Consider the following 12,573-nt stretch of genomic DNA (forward strand, 5'->3'; position numbering starts at 1 on the left):
TAGAATAACCTCAGTTGGTTGAATTATGATACAAAGAAGAAAAAGAATCATTGTATGATGAAAATAGAATAACCGCCCATTTTTTTGTGTTGTATATTTACGTGTATACACTATACAATCAACTATAAAAAAATTCTTTAACATGGAATAGAATGAATCCAAAATTTACCAATTTTTACAACATTATCTGATTAAAATGTATATTATAAAAATATTTTTTATTTAATAAAATTTTAAAATAATCTAAACCTTTGTAAAATCATGAAAAAGTTTTCAACTAATAGAAGAAATAAAGATCATCCAAAAGTATCCAACTAGCAAAAAATAAAAATCATCCAAAATTAACCATCTAAAAAGTAATAAAAATCATCCAAATGTCATCTTATATCACGTTATTCAGTATCGTTAAGCATGTTCTTCACGCATCCAAGTTTACGGTCTTTACTAACTTTATAAAAAACTACCATCAACTCTCATTCTGTGCGAGCTTACATCCAGCTTTATCACAATCACGAATACTCAAACCCGCAACCTTTATTCATCTCCTCGAAAAGATTGTTTCGCATTTCCTCTCTATTGCTCTCTGTTCCAAAAACTCTATTGAATGTATCTGTAGCCCCCCTAAACTCTGCACCAATTATTTTTGCCGACTCTTTTAAGCTGTTCATTAGAGGATCCAAGCTGTTGCGTCCTTCTCTTTTGGTGTGTGCTTGTTTCTTCTCTAGAAGTTGCATATGAGGGGCTGTTTATTTGCTGATCAAAATATATATCGTCCAATCCATCTTTAGCACCATATTCTTCTTCTTTGTTTATGTCTGATAAAATATCGACAACTATTTGAGCAGCTCTACCATTTGCTCGATCCTTTCCAAATACATTACACAAGTCCTAATAATGAGAAGATTTCTTTCCTCTCCATCTTTTTGCATTTGTGTGCACCTAACAAGCCACATCAACACGGTCGGAATTAACATAATATAAAAATAATAATGTAGATGCCATTACTAGGGGTGTTCATGGTCTGGTTAAAATCTTGAGCAGTGTCCCTCACCAAAAATATCCCTCGTTTAAAAAAAATTCAGTTTCTAGTTCATCCAAATTGTATGTATTTATTTTATGCTGGGCTACTGAAAATCATTTAACCAAAAATTTTAGCAAAGGTAATCATGCTATATGCATGGTAAAATATATTATTCTTCTTTTAATACTTCAGCCGGTACTCAAAAGAATCAACCAGGCAACCAAGTTTCTATTTCTAAACTGTTATATGGTTTAAAAAAAGACAGCAGCTTAACAACCAGGTTTCTATTTCTAAACTATTATATGGTTTAAAAAAAAGTCAGCAGCTTAGCTGAATTCGCTTTATTGGATTCTTTATTAGTTAGTATACACCTAAAATGAAGTATATAAATTAATAAGTTATATAATACTTTTACGGCCCGTAATGGTTTTCTTCGACCGGTTTCGAGTCAAAACCGTAAATCAAACCGCCTAATACGGTTTGAAATTTTCAAAATTGACCGACTAAAAAAGATTTCGAAAACCAACTGCGAAACCAAGCCGATGACTGATTTGGCGGACTCACCATTTTAAACCTAATCATGAACACCCCTAGCGATTACTATAGAAAAACTACAAACAAAAATGATCATACATACCCGTAAATAAGCTTTCCAAACATCCTGTGGAGCATCGAGCATTTAATTATTATAATCCCAGCCAAACCCACTTGTATTCTTACATGATAGCATATCATGTACAATAGCCCAGTCACTTTTCATCGTCTTTATACGTGAGTCTATATGTGGCTTTGCCTTTATGCCTGCTTCAGGAAGTAAAATTGCTAGTTGCTTCTCCACCGCTTGCAAGAAACCGGGTATCTGATTTGTAATGAGAACCCGAATTAAGTACATCCAACATGGCTGCAACAAGCTTCTCATCTTCCTTTTCATTCCACTTTCTTTTATTCTTTCTTGGACCCCTCTCAGAATCAAGTTGTGTTTCCATTATCTTCAGACCAAACATCAATGTTGTATGATTTATAAAACACATAAAACATTCAGATGTTTAAAATAACCAACATAGTATAACAAAAACATAATAATATTCACATTTAATCTTAAAAAAATCCATCTAATTAAGAATACCAAAGTAACATAACTAAAAAACACAGTTCTCTAAATAAATCAATGATTACTCCATGCATTATACATTGATGTTGCCAAATTTTGTCTAAAGTTGGTCCATTCATTCGAGGTCCCAATCGTAGTGATTTGTTCCACATGTGAGCCAAGATCTTCGTCATCCGCATCATTATTTATGTCAATAAATTCACCATCATCAAAAGGATCATACACCATTTCTCTTCGAATAAAGTTATGCATAAGACAACATGCACGTATAATTTTATTTTATGTTCTAACTGGATAGAAAGATGGGCTTCTAAGTATAGCCCATCTTTTCTTCAAAACACCAAAACATCGTTCGATGACATTCCTTGCAGCTGAGTGCTTCATGTTAAAGTACTCTTCAGGCTTTTCCGGTCTTCATTCATTTAGCCAAGTATCAAATGATATCTTCGACCTCGAAATGGTACAAGGAATCCCTCTCCATTGGTGTACCCAACATCAACAAGATAGTAGTTACCTTTAGGCACTTGCAGCCCATTCTCTCGGATCATATCACTATGAGTATTCTACCATCAGCAGCAGATCCTTCCAAGCCTGGTAATACATAAATGAATTGCATGCCAGGTGTGAACCATTTCCATCTTTCATCTGTTGAAGTTTCGATATTGGCTCCAGTTTCTTAAACAATTCGCATTCCAATCGTATAACAGCATCTAACACACTGTTGACATGTTTATAGATAGTCTCCCCTGATCGGCGAAACTAAAACTTCGCCACTCGATTCTTCACATTATGTGCCAAAACGTACAGGAAAATTGCAACTTGTTCATCTACTTGGAGGTACTTAGACGCTGTCAAATTTCCATCTCTCTCCAACATATTACAAAGTGTCACAAAAGTTTCCCTATTCATTCTAAGTTGATGAAGACACGTGTCATCACTTTCATACACCAATTTGTGCATATATTATTTTATCTCTGGGTAGAAAATCTTGTAGCGAGCTCTAGTTGGACACGTATCTAAATGTATACTAATAACAGTATGAATTGCTGAATATACCAAGAAACCATGCTTAGTATATGAAGCCACAACGCACTTAATGCAGCTAATTTCTTTTTTTTTTTCATTTGTTCAGTTTAAGTCTAAACATAACTGCAATAATATTCAACAAAAACCATGTTTAGAGTTAGTACATATTAAATTCTTTGGCCCTTACCCTCCATAACATATTAACTGATATACAGTTCATACATCAAATAAATCACAAAGCACCACCTAAAATACTCAAGTAGCAGGTATAATAATTTTGAACTTTCTATACCATAGGAAATTGGGGTACTGTTGGTAAAACACACAAATATGAGCTAACATGAAGAAATTAAAAAATAAACAAAAATGTGGTTATCAATTTTTGCATTTTTAATCATCATTAGATAAAGTAGCATTATAATTCTTCTTTAATGTCAATAATGGCTAATATTTCAGTTTTGAAGAAGCCCTAATTTATTATGTTCTAATTTTGATTATTTTTACCTTCATTAATCATTGAATTAATCTGGAAACATCATTAGATTTATTGCAGATGATCGAACATGATTTTATAGATCAATGAATTTATGTAAATAGGAATCACGAAATCATAATACTGATGTTCATATAAAATACGGAATTAAGAAGATTATTGATGGAGAACATACCTTGTGATGCGAATTCGTGAGATTTGCAGAGGTAGTTTTTTTTGTGAAGGCTGATTAGAAGGAAAGAAATGAAATAAAAAAATTAGTGGGAATGGGATCTCCTAAAGAACAGGTCATTCCATTACTATAACCAACCAAACATTCCAAATTTCATTCCAATGGAATGGACTATTTCATTCATTCACTCATTCCACCTACCAAACACCCCCTAAGAATGTAGTATATGAACATTTAGCATTTGTATCCTGCAGCCCAAATCAATGTCTGATGTTATTTCAATCTTACTTGGTTTTGCACCTCCTTCTACATCATCCTCTGCAGGCTCAGCAAAGGCAATGCTACTCATAATTTATTAAAATTTCTTATTTCGTTGTTTTCATCCTGTTGTGTAATAAACAAAGTTGTTTATATAGTATATAAATCACTATTTTTTTATTCATAGTTGCAGATCAAGATTATTTGTTTGTAAACTAAGTAAATGTGTGATCGCTTGTGGATGATATCAAATGCAACAACGAACAATTATCCCATTTTGTTAGTTTTAACCTAGATTATATTGTACTTTGCTTCGTTATTTTTATTCACGTGTTTATCATACTAGGTGTGTTAATTGTGTCGGGTTGGCATGTCGATTAATTGAACTCAGACATGACCCATTATGAATATTCATCTCAAAGATACCAACCCTAACGTGGGTGCGATCCATTCAACCCATTTATCTAAACACGTCAAGTGGGTTGAAAAAAATTTTTAAAACGTGTTGGCGGGTCGACCTATATAATTAAATAGATTGGTGGGTCGATTTGTTTAGTTAAATGGGTTAAACATGACCCTTATGCCTTAGATATGGCAACCCAAAACTTAATTGTTTTCTTTGTTTTTCGGTCGTGTCATAAATTACCACCCCTAATCCTAGATGTGTGAATTTCTGAAACGACACGAAAACACAAAAACCTAACACAAAATTTGCAGTTTTAGTCGTGTTCGTTTAACCCATTTGTTTTATACTCTACTCTTTTAACATGTGTCCAATGTAATAAATTAAATTGGTTGGTAACTTATGCAAAAATTAAAACTAAAAAGGAAATTGACAAAATATTATATACTTAAAATGTCATTGATTTATATAAATTTGTATTCTATGTGTCACGGGGACGACTATTTAGATCTGGTACCCGTCCCTGGATGCTTTGGGGACAGAAACGCCATGGGGACGTTTCTTGTTCTTGTTAATGGGGACGAATACTAAACGTTTTTGGGTTAATTGGGACGGATACAAAACATTTCGGGTCGCTTCCATTAATCTTTAGGGTTGCGTCCTATTTGCCGTCGAGATTCAGCCATGAACCACTTGCGTTGTTGCCGGAATACTTCGCCGGAGCAACTAAAGTTGAGACAGAATGGAAGATGAAAATGAAACTTATAGCTGAAATTTGAGATAGAAGCGAAGTTATTTTTATCTACTTTTTAGGGTTTTTAATCAACTTTGCCTTTTCGTCACTTTATGCCCTCTAATTTCTTTTATTACACTTTTAACACTAGTTTTTATGAAGTAAGTTTATTACAAGATTGTTTTTTCTCCAATCTAGTCTCTGTAAGTTCGTATATTTCATTTGTAACCCAAGGTTTTAAAATAACATATTCAATTCTTAAACAATATATATCTATTTTGAAATTTGTTTAATATATTTTTATTTTTTTATATTTTCTTATTGCCATGCCTTTGTCGTTCCTTGTTCCCGTACCGTCCTCGGTCTCGTACCCGTTCCTGTGCTACATAGTTTGTATTGTTGTAAAAATAGAAATTTAAACTATTGAATTGTGAAAAAAAACTTTTGAGTCAAACGGGTAGTGTTCGGGTCAACCTATGAATATGTGTGTCGTGTTTGGGTTCACACGTCTGACACAGTTTTCAAGTTCAGGTGAACCTGTGAATATGTGTGTTGTGTTCGGGTTCACATGTCTGACATGATTTTCAGGTTTGGGTCAAACTTTCATGTTCGTGCCGGGTTGGGCCCACCAACCAATGAACACGACCCGTTTAGCACCCCCATCTAATCCTATCCGTTGTTATCGATCTAGGCTTGTTGGTTCGGTGGATCTTATACTAATAGTGGACCCAAGCCATTGATCGGAGGTTCACCGTCCCTTTCGCAAACGATTCACAATTTGACCTGACTGTTTGGGTTGTTTACAGGTATGGTTCCCTCATGTATATGCCACAATTTGATCTTATACTAATACATGTATTCTAGTGTCAAAACTATCAGAAAAGTATCATTCTGAACTTTGTTGCTTGTCAAACAAGAGACCATGTATCATCCGTCATTCATCAACCTTCTTTATATTCCTTGTTACATAAATTTTGCAACAAATAAGTAAAATGTTTGATTCTTTTGTAAACAAACACGAATAATACAAGAATGTTAACAAATAACAAACTTAACAAACACAACAAAATCCACAGTCGCTAAAGCACTTGGCTTTATGAGCAATCTTTTTAACACGCCTATCATTAAAAGACGTTCGTGAACTAAGTGGGGTGCCGATTCTATCCATTATGTTCACACCTGGTGCACCAAGCACCGCCTTTGGTGCTGCTAACGCCCGCTGCATTCCCCATATTGCTAGCGGCCTCATGTACACTAGTGACCTATAACTCCCGTCCATTGTCCAGCCCTCGGGCGTCTGAAACGCGTATCTACAGAAAAAAAAATAAGTTGCAAATTACTTACGAACCGTATTTAACTTCAAATATATTGAATATTTAAATGGGCCCCGCCTTACCCAAACCCTTCCTCTGACCAGCCGGCAGTGAATATCCCTTCGGCTGTAATGAACGCTTCTTTTTCCATCCCGGCATGAATCATGGTGGCTGCAACTCCATATGTGACACCCGTCCACACCTCACGGGATTGCATACAAGTTTCATCCACTTTCCCGTTTGGATGCATACCGTTAACCGCCCCCATACGACCGCCTCTGACTTTCAGAACATTGAAATCAAATATCTTCTGTAAAGAGCTTTGAATCTTATCATCACCAAAAAGACTTGGTAACCCCGCAGATGCGGTATACCACTGGCCCGCTAATTGATCCGCTTGGATCGATTTACTGTTCCCACTTGATCCGCTGTCATAGTTAAAATAAGACCCGTTCCACAGTTTCGTTTCAAACGCAGTTTTCGCTTTCAAGAATTTCTTTTTGTATTTTTGAGCCGAGAAGTTATCATTTAGCTCGACCGCCATGGCGGCTGCAGCTTGAAGTGCAGCAAGCCATAAACAACCACAGTAAGCACTAATTCCGTGAACTGTCCATGTGTCGTATGTTTGATCCGGGAACCCGTCGTTTTCAATTAAACAGTCTCCGTCTCGGTCGAACTGGTCCATATAGTCCATGGCAGCACGGACCGCGGGCCAGACATCGGTTCCAAACGATAAGTTTCCCGTTGCAGCGAAGTCTCGGTATACTTGAAGAACAAATTTAGGGTTTAAATCTTTCCATTTGCTCGTGTCATGAATGTTATATGCATTCATTTCATGCCACGGGTCATGGGTTCCAAGATCGTGAGGAACCGCACCTTTGACTTTACGGATTCCTGAGTTTCCTTCGGCGAGAAACTTGACCTTTCTTTTGTCTTCGGTTAAAATCGCTTTTGCAAATTCCCGTTGGATACTGAGCTCAATTTTCGGGAATAGTTCTAGAAGCGCGAATGATGCGTAGAAATGAACATCGTAAGTACACCACATAATATACTCTACACCTTCTAGATAAAGAAACCGACCAACGTCTTCTTCATCATCATGTGATATTAGATTAAGACTTGTGGAAACCGGGTTTTCATCTTGTTCGGGTTCATCATCTTCGCTTGAATTTGTAAGAGAATGTGCATTTTCGTGTGTTGAATCGTTGTTCTCAAAAGCATCTTGTGTTTTGTTATTGATAGATTTCGGTCACTCCCCGAGTCGTCTGCTGGTACTGGGGTGTCTGAATCAAAGTTATAAACAAACGTTAAACTAACTTCAAATTATTAACAATTATACAGCTTAGAAGAGATTAGTACCGATCCAAACTGTGCCACCAGCAACCAAAAAGTAGAGCTCGTTGAATAATGTAAATTTGTACCTAAGACAGAACACCAATCTGATATATGAACTAGGAGCTAATAATATAAGATATCAGATTATTATTGTAAATAAGATTATTACTGCACAAAAATATGTACCATTCTGGTAGACTGTCGTTTTTCAGGATTGGATTTTGCCATTTCTGGATATCCTCTTCCCACCTCTTATAATCTAATCAAAACATAATTAAGATTAGTTTGATGATACTAGTTCTTAAGAACATGATAAAGAATGACATACTTGTTAAAGCATCATGAACCAACTCCTCGGCTGCCCTCTCGGAAGTCCCATAAAATTTGGTATACCTCCTGAAGAACAAAATCAATATATAAAGATCCGATCAGAACCAAAAGCGCAAATGCAAATTCAAATATGCTTGAAACATTTGGAAATTAATAAGAGACTGTACCTGTGATATGATTTTCCTTTCATGAACTTGACTTTTGGGGATGACCATGCGACAGCAAATGCAACCGTGCATTTCCCATTTGGTTCGACCCATGTGGAAGCCGACACAGCAGCACAATTAGCCTCCCCTGCTGATGATGGAAAACTTGGTCCGTTGTTAAAGTTCTCCCGATCAAAATGTCCATCCTAAATGCAACAAGATCAAGTTTTACATGGTTTAATCTAAAGATTCAGAATGGTTTGCAGGATTTTGTAAAAAAAGATTAAGACTTCATATCTAGATCCAGTTTTCCATGATTTAATATGAAGATTTAGAACGGGTAGTAAAGGTTTTATATAAAAAAGATTAAAACTATACATGCTGCATCCAGTTTTACATGATATAATATGAAGATCTAGACACTGATTTTATAAAAAAAGATCAAAATTCCATATGCTAGATCCAGTTACATGATTTAACATACAGATTCAGAACGCGCCGTAAAGATTTAAAAGGAAATAAAAAAACATTGAAAGTTCATATGCTAGATCAAGTTTTACATGATCAAATACAAAGATTTAGAATGAGTAGTAGAGCTTTTATATAAAAAAAAAGATTAAAACTTCATATGCTAGATTCAGTTTTACATGATATAATATAAAGATTTAAAACGGGTGGTAAGCATTTTATAAAAATGATTAAAACTTTATATGCTAGACCCATTTTTACATGATATAATTATAATTATACTATAAAGATTTGGGCGGGTAGTAAGGATATTATAAAAAAGATTAGAACCTTTATATGTTAGATCCAGTTTGACATGATTTAACACATAGATTCAGAATAGGTTGTAAAGATTTTATAAATAAGATTAAAAACTTTATAAAGAAGATTTTTCAAAATATATATCTAATCATACCTGTGCCATTTTACCCCACATATCTTTCGCGGTAACACAACTTTCATCAGATAATCCAAAACTTGGTAAAACCGTCACGTTTACATTCTGGGTTTCACAGGCAGCTATGGCAAAAGTAACAGGAGGGTGTTCTTTGGCTGTCCTGCATATAATATAATCTCCATTAGACTCATTAATATTTCTTGGTAACCATGAGAACCCGCCAGGGAAAAGTGAAAAACTAACGGGACCCACGAATACCTTGCTAGCCAAAGGGACCACATAAAGCGCAACTTATGCTGTTGGAATTAAATAATATATTTCATCGTAATGTAATATAATGTGCAAAATTTGGAGCTTTAAACTTACTTGTGATGTAGAAGCACACCCGAGACTCCATCTTCACCTCTGTTAATTTCAAAATTCACGTGTGAGAAAAAGAAGAAAATAGAGAGGAATGCTATTACATAAGCTAACTAAACTCACATGAAAGGCTCATTGACATGATCTCCTGAAAAGTGTGACGTTCCTCCAATCGAATTCTACATAAAATTTATAAAATGAATTATTTGAATATGCTAAAATTTCTATTAAACATGATAGCAGAATCAAATTTACCGCCCAAGTGAAAAGAAGGCTGACTTGTGCTCTTTCCTTCCCAGTATTCACCAACTAACAAAAACAAATCATAAACCTTAAAACTCAATACACATGACCAATAATTACATCAAAGTTTAGATTTGTATACCGTGTAAACAAAAACTGTAGTCGGAAGACTACTATCGCGATAATTATGAGGCAAAAACGGTGAAATTTGTCTGCATGAGACTTTAAGTTCAGGATCGGGTTCACCATCATAAACCGTCCATGCTCGTGGAAATAACGCATGATATGTAGAATTATGACCACTTAAATTCCATCCCCATGACGATAAACCTTGATCTCCTCTAAATTAAGAGTTGTGTCAAAATGTCATTACCTAAAACTATAAAAATGTCACAAAAGTATAAAGATTTCTATACGTATATGATTCTTACCCTGTCCCATCGTGTTGCCTAGGTGATAAAACGGATGCATACTTTTTACTCCCACCATCACGCGATATAAAAATCTGAATCCAAAACATAACTCTTTAGACATGTATAAATTACTTTAATATTTAATATCATATAAAGTTAAAGATGAGATCTTTACCGAGAATTGATTAGCCATCATAGGAGAAGGTTCACATGCACCCGGAATTATTTGGAATTGCCTGAATTCTCCTCTAAACCCTCTAGTTATGCTGCCACTTCTACAATAAGACAATACAATGAAACACATCACGCATGGGTAAAACTGTAATTTTGTAAATCATAAACCGAAGCCATTGTTGGATGCAAGTGGAAACTCACCCCATCCCACCAAGCGGAACCCCTTGTGTAGCTGACGGTGTGCCTTCACGGTTAAAAGGGTCAATAGGTGCTCTCTGTAAAACAAGCGTTAATCAAATGGCCGTCACTTCAAGAAGTACAAAGATTATAAAGTGACCTTTTTTAAATAGTTTGAGGAATTACCCTTCCATGAGAAGCCTCTTCCCTTACATATGACCATAATCGTATACCGAGACCAATCTGCATTTGATATTTTTAAGTTATGTTACTAGGCTTGTAAACAAACAAAACGAATACAGTTTGTTTAACTTAACCAAACAAACGATCAAACACGGACATCTAAAGTTACACGAACAGGATTTTCTTGTTCGTGTTCATGTTCGTTTGTTAAGAAAATGAGTGTCTGCGTGTCCGTTTGTTAATAGTATAAACGAACGAATGCAGCTGAACATAGATGAACAAAAATAACCGAGTGGATACCAATGAAAACTAAGCGTGAATATCAATCTGTTGGACCTAAAAAATTCATAAAAATAGACTAAACGTTTATGGGTGATATTTTAATTTTATAAGACTAGACTAAAATGTACGGTGATATTTTATTTCTATAAAACAAGAGTAAACTGTAGTGGGCCTAAAAAATTAAAATTGAATGAATATGCAGACGGACATAAACTAATGAACTTAAAAAAGTTAAACTAATGAACATAAACGAGCGTGAAAGAACAAACGTGCACGAAAAGAAACTAGTGTTCATGTTTGTACGTTTAACTACTCATTTATTAAATAAACAAACGTAAATGAACTTTCTACCAAACAATTCACGAACGGTTCACCGAATATTTAATATGTTGGTTATTTTAACAAAGATCATAAAGTTACCATTCTTATTGCTTCCATGAAGGTAACACTAAATTCTTTGAGAATACCAGCATGACTATTTAACTTCCTTCTCCATGCTTGTTCTGGTGGGGCCCCACTATCAAAATCAAGCTGCAAACAAGCACATTAAAATTAACAACAGATCATGTGATCCAGGTCCAAGATTCTTGGAATTTACAGAACTCATAATAATTATATTATAAATAAAAAACATGATTTGAAGAAGATGAACTCACCAGATGTAAAGTATTTCTATTAACAATTCCTTCAGGAGGCCATGAGTTCTTCCTCTGATGAAAAATATTCTTTTTAACCATTTTCCCTAATTTAATATTATTATTATTATTATTATTATTATTAAATTAAATTTACAAAATCCCAATTTCAACCCTGGCAGATTGGAACATGAATCCAGCTCTAATGAAGAAACCAAAAGTCAAACTTCAACTCCAAAACCAGCCGCCAAAGTTGACCAGCCAAGAATCAGACAGAAACTTTATCAACTTCTAAATCTGAAACAAAACTAGGGTTTACCAGAGTTCCAGCCAGTAACTGAAACTCTTCAAAAGCAATCAATTGGGTACAATTGTGAAGTAATTAGTGACAAATTGGATAAAGGGTACTCAATTCAAGTACCCATTGATTCAAATTTCAACGATCGAGTTTGAATTTGATGAATTTGAGGAAACTGGTGAACAGAGTGTTGATGAAATTGGTTTATAATTATGGGAATTGGTGGTGGGATAATGAAATTGAAGCAAATGGGTATGTGATAATGATGATGTTTATGGTCTTTGTTTGATTAATATGTCGTATGAATTTTTAATAGAATTTAGGGGTCAAAGTTTGTTGTGACATGAAGAATAAGAAAAAGAATAAGAATAATAGAGAGGGAAGGGAACAAAAGGCTGCAGTTATTAATATTATTAAAAACATAAAGGAGAAAGGAAAGTATTCGTTGAAGCCGACGGATGAGACCAAAACCAATTCATTCGAGTCAAAATGGGTAATTTTTATACATGATTAATTAATTTTAAGGTTTATATAATTTGGATTTGGTTTATATAATTTTAAGG

At 34.7% G+C, this 12,573-nt stretch overlaps 1 protein-coding gene and 2 pseudogenes across 1 annotated transcript; all 3 read right to left on the bottom strand.

Annotated features, from left to right (window-relative positions):
• Positions 1 to 392: 392 nt before the first annotated feature.
• On the bottom strand, positions 393 to 2,007 carry LOC143531879 (uncharacterized protein At2g29880-like; annotated as a pseudogene).
• Positions 2,008 to 2,186: 179 nt separating this feature from the next.
• On the bottom strand, positions 2,187 to 3,279 carry LOC143532667 (uncharacterized; annotated as a pseudogene).
• Positions 3,280 to 6,124: 2,845 nt separating this feature from the next.
• LOC143533246 (uncharacterized) lies at positions 6,125 to 12,368 on the bottom strand. The gene is given in 18 exon segments (XM_077028089.1): positions 6,125 to 6,527; positions 6,614 to 7,769; positions 7,772 to 7,813; positions 7,890 to 7,951; positions 8,052 to 8,124; positions 8,194 to 8,261; positions 8,363 to 8,547; positions 9,264 to 9,405; positions 9,612 to 9,650; positions 9,729 to 9,784; positions 9,861 to 9,914; positions 9,991 to 10,189; positions 10,280 to 10,353; positions 10,437 to 10,536; positions 10,637 to 10,710; positions 10,799 to 10,855; positions 11,498 to 11,608; positions 11,734 to 12,368. Coding segments are annotated over 18 exon segments (2,832 nt in total). The 5' UTR covers positions 11,815 to 12,368; the 3' UTR covers positions 6,125 to 6,268.
• Positions 12,369 to 12,573: the final 205 nt, after the last annotated feature.

The sequence above is a fragment of the Bidens hawaiensis genome, unplaced genomic scaffold (assembly GCF_021521415.1).
Source record: "Bidens hawaiensis isolate Kalapana, Puna unplaced genomic scaffold, B.hawaiensis_p1.1 tig00000702_1, whole genome shotgun sequence".
Classification (NCBI taxonomy): Eukaryota; Viridiplantae; Streptophyta; class Magnoliopsida; order Asterales; family Asteraceae; genus Bidens; species Bidens hawaiensis.